The 23,377-nt window shown below is 45.4% G+C and overlaps 1 protein-coding gene across 1 annotated transcript in view; it reads left to right on the top strand.

Moving 5' to 3' along the window:
• The window catches only part of pcdh7b (protocadherin 7b), a gene marked incomplete at its 3' end in the record, with an annotated part of 50,524 nt that extends 27,407 nt beyond the window's left edge, over positions 1-23,117 (top strand). Inside the window, exon 2 of the mRNA XM_008295134.1 lies at positions 22,898-23,117. Within this exon, the coding sequence (XP_008293356.1) occupies positions 22,898-23,117 (220 nt within the window). The remainder of the gene's footprint in view (positions 1-22,897) is intronic.
• Between the last annotated feature and the right edge of the window lie 260 nt (positions 23,118-23,377).

The following is a 23,377-nucleotide window of genomic DNA, read 5'->3' as shown; positions in this document are numbered from 1 at the left end:
AGGCGCTCGCACAAACGCACGGCGATGATGGATGAAAGGTCTTACGCCAAGGGTGTAAACATGATTCATGGATCCTTTGTGGGTATTAGTCCTACACACACACACACACACGAGCGTTCACGCGCCCGTTCTCGACTGTACTTGTGTTTCAGAAATGCGCTCTTTTGTCAACACATTTCTTTATAATGCCAGATGGATTCCACCTCTGGCACTTCACTCGCAACAAAACCTACTACACTGTTTGAATGTCAACAACAAGAAAGAAGCAGAGAGCATTCAACACATTGCCTCCAGTCACTCACGGCAGGTGGAAGGAGGTTCAAGGAGGTGTGTTTATACCCAGACACACTGCCACACATTTGCGCACTCAGACACAGATGTCGAATGCCTCTGATAGTATTAGCTTTGTTTACGCGCGCAGCCTCGCACGCATCGAGTGAAGTGACGAGGCAACTCTTTGTTGATGAATGTTCTTTTTCCGTGTCTTAAACGGGCGTACATCCGTCTTCATAGAGTCACAAAAGCTGAGTGGGAGGAAGAAGAGGAACGAGAGGCAGACGAGAGGTGGCGAGAAAGGAGTAGAAAGTGGGGATGAAAGGAAGAAGAAGGGCGTCAAAGAACAAAGGCATGGAGGTGGAAGAGAGGGGGATAATGGTGAACAGGTGTACTGTCCTGGTTTGGCCTAATAGCCTAGTAACAGTTACTAATTAGAGCTCATAACAAAACCGAGACTGCTGATGATGGAGATGCCATGAGTTTTTGCGCGTGAATGGAAAGTTTCGACCGAACGATGCCGCCAGATGAAAAGTCAGACAGATCAGCATAAAGCCCTTTTCCACTGTTTCTACTTGCGGGCAGGTTTAGGGCGGCCCGAGGCTTTGTGCATGTTCTGACCGCACTAACTCCCACTGCTCAACCTCTTTCAACACGGGGAGTTTAAAAAGAAGTACCTGCTCAGGGGGGAGGCGCTTCTGATTGGCCCTGGATAACTGCTGGGTGGGACTCGATGCTGATTAATTAAACTCCAGAGGACAATGAACGGGATTTTTTGATGTCTTTGTTGAGTTGCAGACTTCTTCTCTCTAACATCTCAATCAGCAATGTATAATTTGTTCAACAGACTAACCTGACACACCCTCCACTGTTATGTTTCATGCATGTCATAGAAGTGGAGTCCAGTAACTACTATTTGTCATTGTTTAAGTGCAGCTGTTTGGTCTTAGTCCACAATGGAAAGGCTGAAAGGGCTGATTAAGGGCCACTCCTGTTAACATCAACATGCTTGCAGTGGAAAGCCACCTGAATCCAACAGAATTTGACAGTCAAGGTGTGTTGCCAAAGAATTTTAAGAGCAATCTATTAACTGCTGCTTGACATAGTCTGAACCAAACAGGAGGACAGTCCGACATCCAGCCCTGAAAGGTTCGGTTTGTGACCACGGCCCCCGGACTCACATAATTCACACATCAGTCCCTCAACTCTATAAGCTCCTTTGTGCTCCCCTTCTTCCATCTTTCTCTCTGTCTACTTTCAATCTCTCCCATCTCAGTCATTTCACCTCCTTTCATCTCTTCACTGCATCACTTTTTTAAGTCACCTCCTATCCCTCTCACCCTCCCACACAAATGTATTTTTTCTCCTCTGCTCATTCTTCTCTTTGTGGCTTTTTTATTCACACACTACAGAAGATGTCTGTTTTGTCCCTGTGCTGGATGCTAAAATCTGACCTATTTTTGGTGAAAGACTCCGAGGCATTTTTTATTTTTTTTTTACCGAGGCCAGTCTACCAAAGCTAATTGTATAAAATCCTCACCGCATCATCTATTGTGAATCCCACTGAGAGAATTATTTAAGATGGGTGACCAGGTTGATATGGATAAATGTTCCGTCACCGCTAAGTGAAACCCGTTACTCGTCTCTGATTTTAGATGACAGAACAGGCTGCTCTGAAACTGAATTTAATTCGCAAGCACTTGAGATTTTTCCATCATTTGCCGCTGCTGCTGAAAGTGAACTCTCCTCACTTTGCTTTTTTCTCTCAAGCCTATTCCTCCACTGTCGTCTGTGACCATGGGGAGGCTCATGGCTCACCCATTGGGTGGCGTCCAACGGATTTGATCCCCTGCTCTGGCCACGGCCATCTGTGTCCGTTGGCGTTGTAATGAGAGAAAACTGCCCGCTGGTCCCTCCTCCAATCCCCAGCCTCAGTCCTTGTGCATGAGCGCTGGACAACGGTAATTTGGTTGCAGCCTTTCATACGTACGACGACCTCGTAGCTCTGCCTCTGCTCATGCTTGCGTAACCTTGCGGATGATGAAAACCGGATAAAAGGATAAATATATATTTGGAAATGGAAAATGAGCCAGGCACAAACAAGTACTATTTTGCTGTCTCTCTGCTCAGTTAGGCTAAAGAGATAGGGGAAACATTCTGCTTATCCCCTCAGCTAATCCCTTTAGACAAACGCCCAATCCCTCAAAGCATGGTGCTCATTGCAACTCCAGCCAATGTACTGCATTGTCAAATGATGATTGTTTACAGTCCTATATTTTAATATTTCATTTTTTCCCTTTAATAAATCCCCCCTCTCTTGCCATGTTTCATTCAGTCTCTTTTCGTACGACATGGCTTTTTATATTTTTGGTGCGAAATAGCAAATATCAGATGTTATGTTTGATTGGTACAAAAGGTCACAGCCTGTACAGGTGCAAAACATTTATGGAGCTACATCCAATCCGCTGTGAATCTTTAAATCTTCCAAACAAACAAATAATTCCACCCAACACAGGTTGTTGGTAAGCTGATACCTGCGATTCTACAAATTCACAAACATTCGCAGCCTATTCCCTTATACATCGAGTAGGCTCAATAACATTTCTGTATTTATTCAAAAACAATACTGTGGCATTTTGGGAAATATGCTTATTTACTTCCTTGACATGAGTTAGAGAAAAAAAAAAAATCAATACCACTCTTATGTTGGTTTGTTTAATATAAGGCCACAGCCGGCAGATGGTTCGCTTAGCTTCGCCTAAAGACTTAAAACAAGGAAAACAGCCAACCTAGCTCCGTCTGAAGATAACGAAATCCACCTACCGAAACCCAAAACTCACTAATATATTATATTTGTTCAATCTGTGCAAAACTCAAGGTCTGAAGAAAACATTTGCGGTATTAGAAGGGCGATGTATCAGAAGTACGCGTGGATTTTCGCTGATATTTTCGCACTTCAGCGAACATCACATCTGTCCAGTCATGGAAATAACACAGAACGCCTTCTCTTACTATAATAACCAACTGGTTGGCGCAGAAAGAAAACACAGTGCTTTTAAAATGGACAAAATGACGTAAAACTGCTTCAACTTACATTTGCAAACAAAATTTCATTCCAAAGCCTTCGTCGGCTAATACCACTGGCATCCATAATCGGAAGCTGCTGAAGTTTCTGCACAAACGAATGAGATGCAACATCCTTTTTTTTTTAAAAGCTAAACTAACCCGCTTCGGGCCAGACAGCAGAGTGTCAAAGGTGTTTTCATCCACTTCTCAGCAAAGAGAATAAAAATGTTGGACTATTCCTTTAATAATGAAACTAAACAGGGTGAACAAGTCTTTAAACTGACTTGTGCATATAAGTGCAAGTGTGTGTTTGGCTCGAAATCCCATAGTGGGTGCCTCCCCATAATAATGATGCTATTAAACCCTGCGCTTAAGCTGACTTTGCTTTCCTTTTCCCTCGTCCTTTATCCACCCCTCATTCCTCCACCTCTCTCTCTCTCTTTTACGCCCCCCCTCCCACACTTTCTGAACGCTCACTTGACCCCCCCATCACCAACCTCTCCACCCTGCACACCCAATCCCCTCCGTTTCTTCCCCCGCTGCATTATTAGTGCGTATAGCTCTCTCCTGGCTCTGCAGAAGCCATTAGCTGAGATTAGCAGCGGAGGAGCCAGGCTTCTCTCTCTCTCTTTCTCTCACTTTATTTCCTTTTTTTTTTTTTTTTCTCTTTCCTCTATCGGGCTAGCCGTAGCCGCCACGCTCGCTGAATGATTACCATCCATTATAGGGCCTTATTGTGCTGACAGAGGCAACTTCAGACCCGAGCCCTGGTCATAAAGAAAAAGAGAGAGAGAGAGGGAGAGAGAGACACTCATAATCTTGGACACACTTCCCGTAAGTGTATATATGTGTGTGTGTCGGGGAGAGAGAGAGAGAGAGAGATGATGTGCCTGTCCAGAAAGGAGGGAGGCTGAAAGGGAGAGGAGGAGAAGATAAGGCGAAACAGAACTGGGATGTTAGCGTTAGGGATTTGGTAGCAGGAAGTGGCTGCGGGGAGTGCAGCTCTGAATGTGAAACAAGGGAGAAATTTGGCAGTGATCGGTGCGGTTATTACTAACTATTTTTGTTGAGGTTTGATTGATGCCACAGTTATGCGCCGCAGACGCCCGGAGAAGCCGCGTGATGTTAACCTCCTCGCCGAGGCCCCGACGCCCTCAGAGGAGCCGGGAGGCGTCGGGCCCGCACCTTGGAGCTGCAGGAGTCTCGCACTAAAAAAAATTAAAAAAATACAAATGCTGCAGGGAGGGTGACAAATCAACTGTCATTTTTTATTTAGAATATAAAAAAAGAAATAAAAAAAAACTTCCAACAAAACAAAACAGGCTCATTTCCTGGCTGCTGGCTGGGGTTGTTAGAGAGACACAGAGAGAGATAGAAAAAAAAAGAAAAAACACAGTGAGAGGAATTTTGTCACTTGACTGGAACAAGACGTGGATGGAATATCAATCATTTCTCTCATTTTCTACCCCCTTGTCCCCCCCCTCCCCTCTTTCTTGTTGCAACTTCCCTCTATGTATAAACGCAGAGGATGCTCCCTGTTGACAGCTGTTTTGGCCCACCAGGCCTGCTGTGAATAATGTGCAGCTCAACCCCTTATCATAAAACATATTTTCTGAAAATGTTTTCTGGAGAGGTAGCCTGCTTTTTCAAAGGTTGTGGTTGGGGAGGGGGTTAAACAGTACAAATCTCTGTGATTTTATAGAACGCGTAGAGGGATTTCTTTCAAGTATTAACTACTCTCAACACCACCAGCAGCAGCAGCAGCACCCTCCCCTCCTCTATCCGTCTGTCTCTCTCTCTTTCTCCCGGCTTCTTCTTCAGCGGTTTGCCGAGCTGCATTTCAATGAGCCTGTCCCAAAATGCCCTGTCAATATTCTTGACAGATCTTTAAAGCATGATACTGTAAAACTACAGAGAAAATGACAAGGAGCGGTAGAGTTTCACCTGACTTTAAATCTGTATCAGGAGTTTTTATTTTGAGTGGGGATGAGGAAGATAGAGAGGGAGGGAAGTAGCGGAGTGTGTTTGGGTGACAATTTACTTCTGCCATCCATCAGCTCATGGTCACGACTACGTCTGTCGACAACCCTGGTCCTCTTTACAAGGTCCGGATTAGCATAGCGCCAAATGTTCCCCCACCCTTCTCACTTTAGCGACGATCACCTCTGCACCGCTTATATCTCCACATGTGTGCTCGTATACGAGGTGACAGGTTGTCGCCGGCTCATACGCCACCTCGGGCATTGGTAAACATGAACTTCCTATATTTGTACCCATACATTAGCACTTCTCGTGATTGCATCTCCACCCTCCATCTCTCCCCCTCCCCCTCCCCTCCAGACGCATCACTCTCAATCACATCTATCTCTTTGGATCTCTCCTCCCCATCTTCCTCTTTTCTTGAGCCCCCTTCTTTATTTGTAATCTATTTTCTCTCTTCTTTTTTTTCTCTCTCTCGCCAATACCCTGCTATCTCTTCCACTTCTCCCTTCTTTGCTACTTTCAATCTCTCCCCAGTCAGCCATGCTATTCTCTTTTTGTTTTCCATCTCGTCTCGCTTACTCTCCCCCTTCTCTCTCTCTCTCTCTCTCTGTCTCTCTTTCTCTGCCTGTGTTTCTCACCAGTCAATAATGAAAATTGCTTGCTACCTTGAATGGATTATGGGTGTGAGCAGGGGCCCTAGGTAGTTTGTTTGAAGGCGCAGCGGTGTCAAATGAAAAGGCCCGGGCCATTTTCTACCTGCCACAGGCCTTCTGCCTCCATCACACCATGCACACAAACAAACGCATGCTCGGAGAACAACAAACTCACACCGAGGCGCACAAGCGAGGAGACACATGAATGGCCACATGATGGAAACAACCAGAAATAAACACACTCGGCGCGCACACATCTGATCAATGACAGCGGATCAAGCATTACCACTCCTGCCTCCACTCTCAAAATGCTCTCCTGTACCTTTCTTGTCTCTGTCTCTCCTCCCCCCTTTCTCTTTCCTCCCCCCCTCTCTCTCTCTCCCTCCGGTCATGTATTATGAATGTTGCCTAATTACGCAGCCCAGAATTCTTCATACGGGCTGGCACATTTATTTGTTTGCTTTGTATCTCTTTGCCTTTCTCTTGTATGCAAAATCCTTCTGTGATAGACTTGTTTATTCTTTGGCTCTGCCTCGCTGAGATCAAACAATGAGCAGATTGAACAGGGACGGTGTGCGATTGATGGTCAATCCTCGGGTTGATACACACCGAGGGGCGGGGATGAAGTGGTAAAAACATGCTAGCGTGGGGTACGCGTCTCGGCTTCTTCGCCGAATCCGATCCAAAGCACATATGTTTAGACGGCGAAGCGATGCTAAAAATATGTTTTGTTTTTCCGTTAGCCTGCCATCTTAATTATGCTGCCCAGCTTGCTGCTAGAACCTGATCTGTGTGTGTACATCTAAGATTCAACATACTGCCACTGTTTGCTCTTATGTATGATTGAATGTCTTCTTTTTTTTTTCTTTAAATTTGTACTTTTTCTCTCCCTCTCTCCCTCTCTCTCTCTCATAGCAGTTATTTCTTCGAGCGGTGACTCATGACAACTATTGAGTAGACACACGTGTGGGAGTATGTTTTGAAATTCGGTCAAGCTCTGACTGACAGCTGCTGTGTATCGTTATTAAAAACAGAATCACATAAAGCTGTGCATATTGCATCTTCCCCCAGCAAGTGTAAAGTAGCTGCATCTGTTTGACAAATATGTTAAGACATCGTTATTTCAACATTGATGTGGACCAGCGAGAGAGACAGACCGAGTGTGTTTCTGAACCAATCCGAACGGGGCGGCCTGTTTTAATGTCACATCCATTTAAACGCCACGTCCATCCGCTCGCAAGCGCGCAGATGTGAGCGTGCGTGCTTGTTCTTGTGTGTGGGAGTGTATGTTCCTGTGCCCGTATGCGTGGATGCACACTTTTATTAATGTATGAGCATTTGCGCACGTGGGCTTTTTTTTTTTTTTTTCTTTCAAAAGATCGGAATTTTTTTCGCTCGTGTGAGAGGTGGCTTGTTTCTCTGAGCTGTCCAAGCGATTTTTTTTTTTTTTTTTAGGAGAACGAAGAATCAAATTTAGACGGAAAACACAGCAAAGAGACGAAGACGGGAGCGGGCCTCTGTGAGGTTGTGGTATTAGAAAAGGGAAACGGCATTACTGCAGCTTAAGCGCCTTGTGGGAGTGAACAGTTTCTATACACTGACTTTAAATGTGAATTCAAATGTATAGCAAATGTTCTTACTTGATGGCCAAAGTCTTTCATAGCCAATCAGAGAAATAGGAGAAGCTCCTAATCTCTGGAAATATGCTGTACCAACTACTTCTTTTCTTGTGCTTACAGTAGCAGTTAGTGGGAGATATCTGGATGTTTACAGCATCAGATTTTGGACATAATAGTGCTTCCCTGCCGCGTCCTTCATCGCTTCTACTTCTGTATATTTTTGTGCGGAAATGCGAGAAAAAAAAAAAAAATCCTCTTAAAGAAAAGCAATAGTGCTTTCTGACGGAAGCCTGTGAATGCAAGAGGAGCTTTGGGGCGAAGATTTCACAGCCACTAATAAGCATTCAGCCTCATCTCCTCCTCTGCCTTGTGGTGACTTGGCTGCTAATGTGTGACTGACAAGCCTCGGCTTCTGTGTTGATTGGGGCAGTTTTGCAGGTTGGCTAAACACATGGCTGATGGACAGATCTGGGCTGCATGTGGGATGGGCGTGTCGCGTCCCGCGCGCACCAGATCATACGCGCCTGTATCAAAGTTTCATCTCGTGTCGGCTACGCTTCACAAAAAAAAAAAAAGGTGCGCGCTCCGCTCCCTCATTTTAATACTACGTTCTCTGGCTTGCATTGTGAGGTTTTTTTTGTCGAGGCTGTGAGAAAAGATTCAGTGGGTTTTAGCTATCTCTCTGTGATGGCCTTGGTTGGCTGGCTGCAGCGGGGAGCATTGGTTTTTATTTTGCCAGATTGCTGGGCTCCCTCTCTTGTTTGCCTGCTTAAATTAGCTCAGCAGGGACCTGTAGTTGCCAGAGTGATTTTTTTGGTCAAATTTTAACATTAATTCTGTCCATATCTTTTTCTCGCTGCCTCCGCATTCTCCTTTCCCCAACAACCAATCAATACATATTAACTCTAAGCAGGCGAGCAGACAGGAAGGTCACGAGGTCGAGCGTGTTAGAATGCACCGCAGGTTAGGCTCACAATGGTCATTGCTAATAATCATTGGTCCCAAATCAGCAGTACTCCTGACCCACATCAGCGCCCATACAATGCATTAAACAGGCACTAAATGAGAACACTGTATACTGTTTAGTGGTCTATGAAAGCACACTGAACTCCTCTCTGTGTCTGTGTAAACTCAAATCAGCATCTAAAGGAGATAAAGGCCCAGTGATCTTTTTATATCCATTCCAGAGCCACTGTGTTCACTTCCTAGTGGGTACAACAGCAAATGGCTCATTGATCACGTCTCTTTTTTTGTGTCCTACATTTGACAATCGGCCTGGGTAATACGACTGAAAAATTAATCTCGCTAAAATGCTTTTTCATCACTCCGTATTCATTGATCATTTTTTAATTATCTATTTTTAATGAAGACCAGAAAAAAAAAGATTTATTTTAAATGTAACCACTTTAACCGATTTCTCACAGGCAGTCATTTTAACGGCAACATAACAATGAAAAACACACAAATAGATGCTTTTGCACACATGAAGGATCCATCACCTCAGTGCTTCCTACTGATTGTCTAAGTGAAACGTCCTCTTGTAGCATTGTGTTGCATTTCAAGAGATGGGGCGTCGTGATGTCGGCTCCTCATTTGCATCAAGTTGAAGTCATGGCTACTTTATGCAAACGAGGAGCTTCGAACTTGATCCTACGCCTTAAGAAACTTTTCAAAAACTTTTAAACCAACTGTTGTTAATCTAAAACGAGGACAGATTCAAGGGCTGGAGAGCTTATTTCTCGCCTCGAATGTTTTCAGAAACACATTTTGCTGAACTCTTTTCGTGGATGGAGTGTCTATCGCCGGTAGATACCACTTTCCCTTTATCGCCCAGGCCTGTTACAAAACAATACAGAATTGTTCCTTAACATCGACGCTATCTTGTTCTGGTGTTCTGTGAGACCAGAGACATCCTTGCGTTAAGCCTCCATGCGACTGTGAGGTATAGGCGGAGTTAATCAAAGATCTTCCAATGAGTGAGGCATTGTTAATCTAGTTCGGATATTGTATCTAGGGTAAACCCACAAAATCCCGCGTGCACTTAAGACCTGCAAAACACACACACTTAATGCGCCTACACAGATGTCCTTTAGTGAGTGCACATGTGATTACAAACAAATACAAAAGGCCCAAATTCATTTTTAAAACGAACAAATGCGCATTTGTCTCTGCGCAATGAAATATTCAATTCTCCAAATCACACAAACTGGTGTAAATGCTGCTATAATTAGCCGTGGTTTCCAGTTCATTGTGTCTCCAGCAACCATGGAGATATCATGTCCTTAGTTTCCTAAACGAGGGATTTGTCCTCGACCAAAGAGAATCTGTACCAAGCAAATGACTGCGGTCGCTTCTCATTTAGCCACGCAACACTTTAAATCCCGGAGTGTTATTTTATTCATCTGGATTCGGGTGGTCTCGCCGCTATCTCTGCCTCTCTGACTCTGTCTCTATCCCTCTCATCAACCACCACCGCCGCCGCCGCCGCCGCCGCCGCCACTCCTCCTCATCCCCACCCTTCCTTCTCGGCCCTCCGCCTGCTCTCAGTCACTCTCGGCGATTGCGCTATAAGGACTGGAGCGAGGGCTCAAATTAATTTCAACTTGTTAATTCCCTTTGAAAAAAAAAAAAAAAGGGTGCGCAGAAGGGTGAGGAGAAGAAGAAGAAGGAGAATTAAAGAAGCAAGCCAGGTCGCTGTTTGAGTTTCTAATTGCCGGGGCCCTGAATGTGACCTACAGATGTGAAATTCCCCACTTGATGAAATATTAACTAGATTGTAGGACTCGACGGAGATCCGCTGCACTGGAAAGCGCCGTGTAGAGAGAGGGAAAGATACTGGAGGAGGCGGCGGCATTGCAACTCAACACTTCTGAGGTTGAGAGGGTCATGTTAAGGAATGTGGGAATGAAATGGAACTCATTAGCGGAGAGAGAGCGAATGATGACAGGGACCTTTATTCGAGTGTGTGCGAAGACACCAGAAAGTTCCTCCGAGGTCCTTACGTGGCAGGAAAAGCCTAATGCGAAACATACCGCTCACCTTATCTGCGGATTTACAACCCAACAATCCATTCGTCTTTCTCTACCTTGTTAGTACTACGCCTCAGCTCCAAAGTATTGCGATAAGCGGAGCGAGAGACATGAGAATTAGGGAGTGGATTGAGTGTGATGGATGACTTGGTGGGTAATATTCTTGACAGATGGATGAGAAATGAAAAGTTGTTGGTGCTGAAAAAACAAACTCACTAATGGCGATGATCACATCTGGATGGGCTGGTACCTGGCAAACATCAGTTAAATTAAAAAGAATGCAATGACTCCTTGACAACAGCTTGACAAGAACGCTATTAGAATTGTTATGCGGGAGCGGTGGACGTTTGCTTGTCTCTCAGTAATGACATCGGTCGTCAGCTCTAACAGCGGGCTGCTTCTACCACCGACATGCCAAAAAGATGCCGCTCGTGGAAAAGGGCAGTCACCCCAACTCTATTCAACACCGCTCCCTTGGGAGTGCATGTCAGCGGCTACAACCACTACAAAGCCAACATGTGATTCAAAAGCACCTGAAATAGTATTCAAAGGCAGATTTTTTTTGTACATTTTGCCTCATGGTGGTGTTGCATGCTAACAAATATGGCCACCACTCAGTTTCTTTTTTTTGTATTATACTTAGCTTATTGAGTTGTCATTTACGCCTGACCTGCTTTTCATTCTGGCCGAAGAAGAGGACCAGAGGCCCAGCGATGGGGAGGGAGGGCTGGGGGAGAGTGCAAGGGAGGCAAAGTAAATACATGGGGAATAACAGAAACTGTAGCCTTCTAAATAACTACCCATCCAATGCCCCAAATTCATAATAATATTTTCTGCACTGCAGATAAATAAAACACACCCCATTTTCTTGTTAGCACAGAAATGTGGGCCAGGCGGCTGTTTTGCTTGTTGTTTTTTTTCCTTTCTTTTAGAGATCTGATTATTGTTCTAAGTTGAATTGCAGCCCACCATCCAACTATCCAACTCCCCCGTGACCTCTACCTCTCCATTTACATGGGGGAATAAATTAGCCGGCGTGATGAGGGCCATCATTAGTTTGGTAGGGTGCTGTGCTATGCTGCTAGCTGGTTTGGCGTTTGCTTTATGTAGCAGTGAATAGGGAGAAAACCTGTTTTGCAGAAACTAGGTATAGCAGAGGGGAAGCGTTTGGAAGCGGCCCAGTCTGAGGCAAATCCTGGCCATTGTTCTTAGATCAAAGAGAGAGAAAATGTCAATGTAATACGAGCTCAAATTAAATGGATGTTTTGTCTTTTTATGTGACAGCCTCAATTCTGGCCTTGAGTTTTGATGTTGGGATGTTTTTTTTTTTTTCAAGCAATTCTGTTGTGGCTGGGTGACAGAGGGAGGAAAACAGAGAAAGTGAGGGAAAGGGAAGAGAGGAGGGCGAACCGCATCCCTCTTCTGTTCTCGCTGAAGGCTCCACAAGGCCACAGGAAAGCCTATTCATAGCAAACACACATATCGCTAACCTGACTTCATGCCTCCCCATTGATCCGACATCATAGATCCTTGATGATGCTGCACGTGATGCGCAGCGCCGTTCTTAGCGCTCCTCGCTATTATCTGTCACGCCGATGTCACTTCAAATCAATAACCATCTCGGAGTCATTGACCTTCCCCCACCACCACCACCACCACCACCACCACCCACACCAGCTCCTTCGCGGAGTCGGTGAGCAAAAGCAGGTGCTGTCACTGGAGACTGAGTGCATGTTTATGTGAGCGCAGTCTAGTATGTCCACATGGCGGCTATCGTTCCCTGTTAGCTTGGGTTACTTCAATAGCAGCCATTCTTTCTCTCTTCCCTCTCAAAGCTCCCTGTTCTCTTATTTCTGCCCTTCTCTTGATTAGAAGGGGAGGAGGAGGGGGGTCGCGCATACAGTTAGGTGCTTTCACCTGCATCATGAGAAGAGTCAGGTGGGGGGAGGTATTTCAACTCAACACAGGATCTGTTGCATCTGCCAGCCCTGCACACTGCTCTCCCACCCACCACACTCCTTCATCCTCTGCCTCCGCTGGCTATCTCTCTGACGATTCTTTTATTCCTAGGATACCAGCTGCCGGTAAGGTGATAGGTGAAACGCACACACACATGCACACACACATTCTGGTAGGCGGGGGATTGATGGCACAAGGGGCACTGGTACATTGGCACAGAGCTTGCTGGAGAGCAGACACAGGTGTCCAGTAATCATGCCTGTTTGACCTCTTTGTACCCTTTGGTTAGTTGGAGAAAAAAAAAGAAAAAAGGAGAATATTTTCTGCATTCTGCCTGTTTACTTAATGCCTCAACAAAGCGCCTCATTGTTGCCAATCTCCTATGTAACCTGACCACATTTCCCCCCTCCCCTCCTTCTTATTCAATAAAGAAGGGAACAGCTTGCAGCTACCAGAGGACAAAAAACAGGGCCGAAGTGAACTACACGTGAATTTCTTTTGTACTCCTCCTCCACAATGTTTTTCTGCATTATTTTTGACTTATTGGGGAGAAGTACCAGAGGGAACAAACAAGCCGCACTGTTAATTGTGTTTTTCGACACTCCTGTGCCCCCTTAACAAAGTGCCACTAGCAGAGTGCTGGAGAGCGGTGACGGCGGGGACCAAAACAACCTGACGCCATTATCAAATTTCCCATTAGCTGCCCAAAATGGCTGCCCAGTCAACAACTGAGTAATGAGATCTAATAGGGATGGAGACGAAAATGAGACCTTAAGAGCATGTTGTGGATCGTCGTGGCCTTTTTTTTTTTTTTCTTTCTTTCATTCATTGGGAATCGTGTCAAAGAGGAGGCAAGAATGAGGAAAGGATCGGAGAGCAGAGAGACTGTTAGTTAAGTGCACTTGAAGAAGTGCCTTGGAGGAGAGGACTATTTTACATGCGGATTAGTGAGCATATCGCCGTCATCAGACAGCGATACGGGGCCTTGATAGACTGTCTGTCTTTGATGCCTTCTGAGGCATGGGAGCCTTATCCCTTTCGCCTATCTTCTGTAACAGGCTCCTCAAGCACACATACACACAGCCAGCCCTTTTAGAACTGCTGAGATGGGGCAGATTGGATTGTAAGATGTACGCGCTTGCCTGTGTCACTTTTTGTAAAGTACGCCATATGCCTTTCAAAGTATATGCAAATACACTGAATAGGCACATGGCAATATGCAAACACACGTTTAATCTCACACACCTATGCTCAGCCCAGGCACTCATCTACCTTTAGACGCCACGCGAAAATTCAAGATCTTTGAATGCGCCACTCAAAGCCCCACAGATGTGCACGTTTACTGTTTCCAACACAATCCCTGCTCTGCCACTGAATAGCTGCATTGTGCACTACAACTACTTCATTTTGCATTCCTACGTCAGACAAAATGAACACTGTCGGCTGAAAAGGAGGCACCGCCTTTCCACTTTCCCTCCCTCGAACGCTATTAAAATTTTTGTTATGTTTTCCACTTTGGCCCCCTGGTGAAAATAACACATGGGGATTGTCTGGGCGCGAGCCAAACACACATAAATTTCAATATTAATTTGGTCGGCACCTCAGCAGCCTCCCCAGCCTCCTAATCTCCCACTGCATATCTTCATTATCTGAAAGTGTGCTTTCATCTTAATTCCATTTTCATCCATCAAACGTTGGGGAGGTTTGACCTTGCGTGATCTCGACAAAGATAGCGAGTTAGGAAGGGAGCCGGCGAGAGTGACAGAGACGGAGATAGGGGAGTGAAGGAAGAGGGAAGTTGGGAGATAAAGGGCCCGGGTTGAGATGATGAACGAGGATGGAGGGACGGGGAACACGACAGGAAGAAATGCGAGGGGAGAAATACTTTCCGTGCCGTGTTATGAGGTGAACGTGCCGATATGTGAAGCAGTTTTATTTCTGATAATCCTTACGTTGCGCCGGCAGAGTCTAAACGCAGCCACTCCGCCTATCAGCTCCTTTCCTATCGCGCCCTTCGTTATGCATTCCTTCCCTCACTCGCCTTGGGCTTTTTTCCATCCTCCTCCATCCTCTCCCTTCTCACCGTCAGTTTATTTATCCTGACATTAGGGTTTAATTACTCATTTGTAGTAATTGTTTTCATAATTGTTTGGATTATAATTGTCCTATGCTTCTGTTGTCAGGAACAGGTGGTGGATGGGACCTGTAAGAGAAGTGTGTGTTTGTGTGTGTGTGTGTGACAGGACATACAGTTGGCATTCATTTGATCAAGGCAAAGACACGCCACCTGGTGGTAATATCCAGATGAAATGAGGGAAGTGTGGGTGTTTCTAAAAGATGCCACGAGGACGCAAACACAGACTGGAGCTGCAGACACACGAGGAGACACACACTACTTATCCCACATGAATGATACATGCCCGCATGATCATACTCAAATAGAACGCCTCATTAGCGGATAAGCTGGATATGCTCTCTAACCTCCCCCAATCTATCTCGCTTCTCTCTCTTTTGCCTGTTTGGATGGCAGCCCTGATCCCCTAAATGCAGGTTATCTGTCATCAGTGACTCAGGATGGTAAATAAAGAATCATTTATCAGCCTTATTAAAGCCTCTACACTGTCTCTTTCATTCTTCCTTATCGCGGCATTCTTCTTTCTTTATCCCCCTCTCCGCGGTCTGTCTATCCCTTTTGATCATATCACTGCTTTTTTTTTCTCCTCTCTTCGGTGGCATTCATTTCTTTAGATGCCGCTTTTGAAGGCTTCTAAATCTTCCATCTGTGCTTGTGTGGGACAGGTAGCAAAGTAAGGGAGCTGCTGTGTCTCATATCCTTTACAGGCGAATGCGCACTTCTGGCATTTGGCTGCTTTGCGCCAACTCCGGGCTGCGATGATGCCATGTCATGCTTTCTGCTGACACCCAGACCTGTGTCACAACAAGCTAGTGTTAGCGCCAGCCCCGGGCTTGTCACAGACTGACAGTAGTAGGCCGTTGGTCAGGCACAGCTCTGCCAGTGCTGTGATGGATCCCCACATGCGACACCTATACCCCTCCCCAGTGCCAGAACTGGAAACCTAAGCTGATGGCAGGGTGACATGAGAAATGACATGACAATGCCAAAGACATGACACACACACACACACACACATGAAAGCTGACTTACACTCACAGTCAGACAAGAGGCACTTGCACACCTGAATGCACAGGGAGAGATTTCACTTGATACGCGCACACATGTGCTCATGTGCATGCGCTCGGTGGATGCTATGCCACTCAGCTATCAGTGGTTTTCTGAAGGAGTACAATAAAAAAAAAGAAAAGAAATGCGATCTCAGGATTTGCAGGCAGACTCTATGTAAGCAACACCGGGGTCAGGGTTTGGTTGACACTCGTTCCCAGTGTCTGCCAGCACTTGTGTCAGCAGCGTTGGCTCTAACATGGCGACACAGGAGAAGGTCCCATCCATGCTTAATGAGAGGATGTAACACAATTCTTGTCTGACAGCCGCGGATGTTGATGTGGAAATCCGCAAAAATTTACCACAGCATAAATGGAAAATACATTAATTATTTGGTTGACAATGACAAGCCTCTCTCTATGAATTATAAAGCTTTATTCTTTTTTATGTCCTTTTTAGCCTCGTGCTATCACTTACATGACACTGGGTTTGCTATGATACTGTTCTTGCAGCCCGGCAGCAAAGCAGCGGAATCCTACAAAGGGTGTTATTTGTCAGCTTGAAGCTAATCCACTGCCACTCAAAACTAACGCTCTACCCCCCCCTCAACACACACACTTCCAACTCATGTTAGCCCCCACCCCATGGATCAAAAAAAAAAAAAAAAATTAAAAAAATAAAACTCCACAATAAAAGTACTTCTCCTTTGGCATTCAGAGCAGGTCAGGGGTTGGGCTAAGCTTCTGAAGATGTTCAAACGCATCCCTCCAGAATAGTATCTCTGTTACACCAGTGGCCTAATCCGCCACTTGAAGAGCAATTAAAAGTTTAGCCCAGACTTTAAGAAAGTAACCATGTGTGATCTTTTTTTCTGTCTTTTTTTTTTCTTCCTGCGGGCCTGTCTCTCTGCGTGCATGGGGCGCATGCTAATAGGAAAGCGCTAGCTGTGGCACTCTTCCAAAGGCATCCCAAACACACTGGGAAAAGAAAAGACTAAAGGGGGGAAGTGGATGAAGGAAGAAAATGGAGCTTGAGATGGAAGGATCACCAATTTCTCATTTACTTATTATCTATTCCCCTTCCGTTGCTTTCGTCCCTCCCTCCTCTTCTTCTTTTTCATACTCTTTCCAACTCTTGCATCTTCTCCCCCCCCTTCTCCACTTCAATTCCCACGTCTTTCTTTTCAATCCAAAGTGGTTCCCAAGGCCCAAGCTCGGAGAATTGATCCCCATAGGGTTGGTCGGGAGGACATTTTGTGCCTAGCAACAACTTTTTATGGCACAACCTCAACCACACAACAGTGAGAAGCACCAGGGAGTTCATGTTTTGGGTTTCCTGCTGTCTTTTTGAATTTGTTAGATAGCTTTGTCCTACTGGAGCATATATATTTATACAACTCTCGCTTCTGCCAAACGAGTGCAATAAAGGGTCAGTAAGACTCAAGAGAACGCCAGTGGACAAGCACTGAAGGACATTCAATTGATCGGCGTTCTGTCAGACCATAAAACGACCACATGGTAAAATGGAGGGCTAAAAACTACTCTTACGATTTCAAAGATCGACAAGAGAGCGCTAATAGCATCATCAACTCTTAACGAGACTGTGTGCTGTGTTGCTCATAATGTCCGCACCTCCTGTAATAAAACTATTTTTAAAGGTGTTTAAAAATGTTATTATCGAGCTTTGTGCCCATGTGTATTGTACGACCTCATGGCTCACTGGCATCATTTTTAAACGAGACGCCGGCATTCAAATCTATCAGCATCACCTAAATATGTAGCACATCTGGTTTTTATTTTCAGATCCATCACTTGTGCGCACAGCTAAGGTGAGGAACTGCCTTTGTAAGCCTGGTTGTCTAAAAAAAAGAACTTTTGTTCAAACTCAGCAGACTCGCGAAAGGAAAGAAAAAAAAAACACTCTTTGCATCTTTGTTGACTCTGAAGATAACGTTGGAAAAATCAGAAACTGAACTCACAAGAGCCTCTTTTATCTCGCCTCTGTTTTTCTTTCTTTTCTCCTGGAGTCTTGGGTATTCTTTGGAAATGTTACCCCGGTTTCTCCTCTTCATCCTGTCTTCTTTTTTTTTTTTTTTTGCTGGGAAAGAGTGACCTGGGAGGAATGTGTGTGGAGGAGTGAAGTTTGAAGAAGACGGGGAACGTGAAGAGGAGCGCTGGAGCTTGACAGGGCCAAAGCTATCAGTCAGGCTAGAACATGATACCTGAGACTCCGCAGGCGGTTGCCCTAACAAAGCTGTAGCCAGCTACAGCGCTCCGCCAACATTCCCACAACTTACTCAGCCCTAACCGAAACCCTCCTTGAAATTCCCCTGGTCACTCAAGGGAGGGGAGGCTTAACGCACCTGAGAGACCGTCCGCGTACAGCCGACCCGCTTGTTTTTGACTGGCGAGGCTTGCCAAGCGTCAGCGTTCTGTTCTGCGACGTCGTAATCGAGTACAACTGAGCGGCACCCAAATAGAACCTGAATCCACCTTGATCAAATTCCAATTGATTTCCAGTCAGCTCACCTTGAGGGCATTTGTCTCGTTTATCACTTTAACATCAGTGTATCTCGTGATGGTTGTAATTCACCGGACTGGAATTACACCAACTTTCTTTGCAAAGCAGGGAGATGCAAATGAGTTGAGCCAATTTAAGATCCCGGCAAGTATGTTGTTTGGTGTACCGTGGCTATTTGGCACTTTCTGTGTGTCTCAGGTGGCGTATCACAGGTCACTGTCTGGTTGCCCATTAAATATGAAACACGGCTTCTTAATTACCGACTGGCACTTTTGGCAATCGTGGCTGCGCTCATGTGTCGTTCCCCCTCTCTCGCTCTCTCTGAGCCTCTTTGTCTCCCCCGCTTTTCGACTGCCGCCTTTATCTTCCTCTCCATCTCACTTACTCAAACTTCCTTCTCTGTATCCCTCCATTTCTCTTGGTTGACTGCAATAAGACACTGGCCCTGCAGTTTATGTTTGCTCCCCTTGCCCCAAGTCCAACCCAGCCACAATTACTTCCTGTGGTTCACGGTAATGGGTCACTGCCATCCGCCAAAGGTATTTACAGCTGAAATTACACACACTGTGTTTTCCAACCAGACTCACTTCCATCGTTCCATTATCCTTCAGTCCGTCCAGGGGCTCCTGTCGAAGGTGGGCTTAATTATGCACCCAGACATCCAGAGAGAATGGGTTAAAGGAATCACACAGTCGCCATTGTGAGTTCAATGAATGCACCGTGCCTTTAATGAGTGATGTTTGCCACGCTAAATGTGAAGCGAGTAGAGCTCTGATAAAGAGATCTTCCTCAAAAAAAATACTTGACATTAAAGCCACTATGTCGCCTAAACTGTGCCTTAACAGTGTTCTTAACTGGTGTCATTGTTCTGAGGTTTCATCAAAAGCCCGAACACTCTGCTTCTAAGCACCGTCTCACCCATTCAAGGTTTGCTGGGAGATAAAAGAAGGCTCAAACAGAGTGCTGCTGACAGCGGCTCAGTGTTTTGTTTGGGGGAGGAGGAAATGAAAATCAAATCCAAGAGGTCACACATTATTGACATGAGTGGCACGATCCTGTTTTTATTGGCTCCAGGTTCGCTTGAGTCAGGCAAGCCCATGTGTTTTCCCTTTAGCATCCAGGAAATAGGCCAGGCCAAGCGTCGGCCAGAGCTCCCAGTAAACCTGTGGCTTGTTTGCATTGTTCATTTTTTGGGATGACGGATTTGCTCAATCACCCGTGGCTGTCACAGCTGGATTTCAATCACAGGAACACCCTAAAGAGGCCCTCCGCTGTCGGGACCCAGCATCTGGTAAAAATAAAGCAAACTAGTGCTAACTTGTAATGAAAGCCATACATTATGAGTTTGGCTACTCTGGCAGGGCACAGCGTGGGGTTTAGCCATGTAGGTATGCCCGTGTGTCGCTGTAAAGGTGTTTTTTTTTGTGTGTTTCTAAACCAGAGGCTTTTAAAGAAACCCATTCATCACATAATAGCGTGTCAATAAATTGGCTCTCGAGTAATTCTTTAGAAATAATGCCCCTTAAAATTAAACACTAAAAGGGTCATGACACTTCATTGTGTTTGTGTGTGCGCTGGTGTTCCAGGGTCGGTCACTGCTGAATTGATTGGCGGCTGAGTGGACAAGAAGGGCAGGAGGTCAGACGAGGAGGTAGAGGGAGCGGCATCAAAGGGCATGTACTAAGTCAGGTTTAACAAACGCATCCGGTCTGGGAGTGACCAGTATCTGGTGAGAGGAGGTCAACTGTGCCATATGACAGCATGGGACAGACAGCGAGGAGGGCACTTTTAGTAAAACACCAACGCTCTGTTGCTAAAATCTCCTTTGCCATTGCTCATGCATTACAGTATCTCTGTGGCAGTGAAAACCGCACTTGTCAACCCCGATTCTCCCTATGTGCACGGCAGATAATTGTTAATTTTTTTTCCTGTGGTTTGGACTTGTGACGAGTCCCGAAGTGATCCTCCCTATGAATGCTCACGAGAGAGATAAAAAGACTAGTTGTGACAACCAGAAAGCCATATGTGATTTCACATGGCATGTTGGACAATTCTTTCGCTGCTACTACTGAAACGCACACCTACACACACACACACACACACACACACACGTGCTCACAAATATAACAGAAAAATGACAGAATGACAGAGAGAGAATCGCTTTTTATTTTATTCATTTATTTAAAAGACACAGAATGAAGGGAGCGAAGGTTGCTGTGCAGACGGTGGTTGCTGCAGATTCTAATCCAAAGCCTCCGGCGATCTCTGCATGAACTCCATTTCTGGTCTGCAAACAAATTAGCTTTTTTTTCTCTCCCTTCTATCTTGCTCTCCCTCCAGTGAAAATAAGGGGGGAAATTCAGGTGAATAAAATCTATTTGTTCATTTAACTTTTTTTTTTCTTCTCTCTCTCTCTCTCTCTTCCCGTCAGCTTCTTTTCTCTCTCCCAAACTCAATTTTCCCTCGGTGTGTGCTAGCTCGAGTGTTTCTTTTCTTTGCAACGATCTCGCCAGCAATTCATTAGGCAACAGTCGTTTAATTTGTATCATTAGAAAACCGTGTTTCCCAAAGTGTATGGCACTCCACTAAATCTGATCCAGACAAAGTACTTCTTCTCCCTCCCTCTCTCTCTTTTTTTTTTTTTTAGCCCCACACAAGCTTTGGGACTTGTTAACACACACCTCACACTAAATAAGTGTTTTGGAGAAATAGAGTATAACCAAACAAATAAACAAACAAAATAGATTAAAAAAAAACAAAAAAAAACACTGTTTAATATCTTAACATCTCTTCAAGTGTTATTACACTTATAGGGAGCAGTTCTCCTTCTGGGCACCGGTTTTAATTATGCAACAAATGTTTGACTATCCAAGTGAAATTTGCATGAATATTTATACCAATTCATTTGTTGAGTGTTGATTGTAATTACATGGAAACATGATTTATTGCCAAGATTGCTGTGTTAGCCAGCCAGCCAGAGAAAGAGCAGAAATATATAAATAAATGCAAATTTCCAGACACACACACACCCACACACACACACACACATGCACACACACTGCCTATTTTTCCCAGTGGCTTGTGGGAAATTTCATTATCAAAAAAGAGAATCTTCAACAGTGTGTGTTCCTGGCAGAGTTTCAGAGGTGCTTACAGCCAGTGTCTCGGGGACGGCGAAATAACAAAGAGGTCCGCATTACTAAGGTGATCTGTCAACACTTATCGAGAATGTTCCCTACATCTGTGTTTGACGTTCGTTTGTAACTCAGAATTACGACAGAATCCGAGCTTGACGTGGTGTTTCTGCGGCTGCCTCGGAGACGGGGGTTGGAGGCACAGTTAGTGATCAGAGCGGCTGATAGCGGATTTTTACCTCATCAGGTGAGACAATTGGGGAACAAATGGAGGGAGAAGGTGGGAAGAGGAGGAAAATTTTTGAGTAATGGGCTTCTGTCCTGTGTAATATTCTCATGATGGAACAAGGAAACAAGGAGGACAGAGGAAGGGGGGGGGACAAATGCAGAAGAGAAGGAGAACATGAGAAAGTGATGAGGTCCAACAAGGTGCAAGAGAAGATGTGCAGCAAGCGAGGCAAGCTCTGACAGTGTTTGTATCTAATTAATGAATGGCATTAGCCATTTGTTATGCCATTTATTCTGGTAATGACCGAGCCTGCTCTTTCATTCCTCGCCTCATGCTCATTCTCTCTCTTTCATTCCTCCTCTTTGCCATTACCTTTGTACAGCGCTCAGACAGGGATAGGGAGATATATATAGAGAGAGGAAGGGAGGCCGACTGAGACAGTGAGAAAGAGGCCTTGGCTTTAATGACATGCTCTGTTACTGCTTAACACAGGACACTGTTCAATAATGTGTTAGAGCAGGCTACACATATTGACAGCGTGGACCCACAGCTCATCTAGAGAAAACCTTTTTTTTTTTTGTTGTCGTGTGCGTGCACATGATCACATGCTGCTGTGCCTATTTGTGTGCGCTCGTCCTTGCCTTCGCGTCTTCGCTCTCTGGCGTCAAATCAGACCTCCTGCAGAGCCGAATGCTTGTTCACCTTGTCCTCTTTTTAGTGGGCAAATAAACAAGTGAATGAGGCTGGTGCATTCTTCCTTCTTTAGCTGTATTTAACACACAGGTTTAGCTAGCTACCGTGGCTGCTCGGTCCCCTGAGCTTCAACCGAGCTTGTGAAAGACTCCCTTTGTAGTGTACAGCCTCCTCCGTGTCCCTTTAACAAGGTCTTTCTATTGAAAGTTTTCAGGGTGAGAGAAAAAAAGAAGAGCGTAATAAAAGATATTTGTTGGCTATTGTGATAGAACAGACGAGGTTTATTTTTTGGGTCAGTAAAGCAGCATTACGACTAGTTTGGATGTTTAAGATAGCTGTAATTATTTGTGTCCTTGAAATCCAGCTACAAGACCTCTGCGACTTCTAGTCTCCTTACCTTTGCCCCCTTTTTCCCCCTCAACCTATATCCCTACCATCCTGACCCGAATCCCCCCCTCTAATCTTCAGAGGACCCAACTCCCTAGCTGGCATCTGACAATGACAAAAGTAAAGCAGTCCCTTTTATAGTGACCCCCGGCCGTTTGGTTTCTCTTGTAGCCGTTTCGCCGAGTGACCTTCTCGGTGGTGAGCCAGCCCCAGGACCCTCACCAGCAGGGATCGCTGCAGAGCTGCTACGACAGCGGCCTGGATGAGTCGGAGACACCCAGCAGCAAGAGCTCATCGGGCCCCCGGCTGGGCGCCCTTCCCCTGCCTGAGGACAGCTACGAGAGGACAACGCCGGATGGCAGTGTCGGTGAGGCAGAGCACATGGAAAATGGTAGGGGCAAACACTGAAAGGAGATTAAGAAAATCGCTAAGATACAGGAAGCACACATGCACATACCGCCTAGAGATTCCACGCAGGGCGTCCGATGGTAGACAGACAGCAGTATAGACAGACAGAGAGCAGAAACATATACAGCTTTCCCTTCCTCAGTACTTCTGTTATCAGGACGACAGCTCTTTGTGTCAGGTGTGATGTGGTGTGGCCGCTGTGATGTAGTAGCTGCTGGAACTTTTAATAACGCTAAAGCCCAT

The sequence above is a fragment of the Stegastes partitus genome, unplaced genomic scaffold (assembly GCF_000690725.1).
Source record: "Stegastes partitus isolate 25-593 unplaced genomic scaffold, Stegastes_partitus-1.0.2 Scaffold1023, whole genome shotgun sequence".
Classification (NCBI taxonomy): Eukaryota; Metazoa; Chordata; class Actinopteri; family Pomacentridae; genus Stegastes; species Stegastes partitus.
This window is presented reverse-complemented; position numbering and strand designations above follow the sequence as displayed.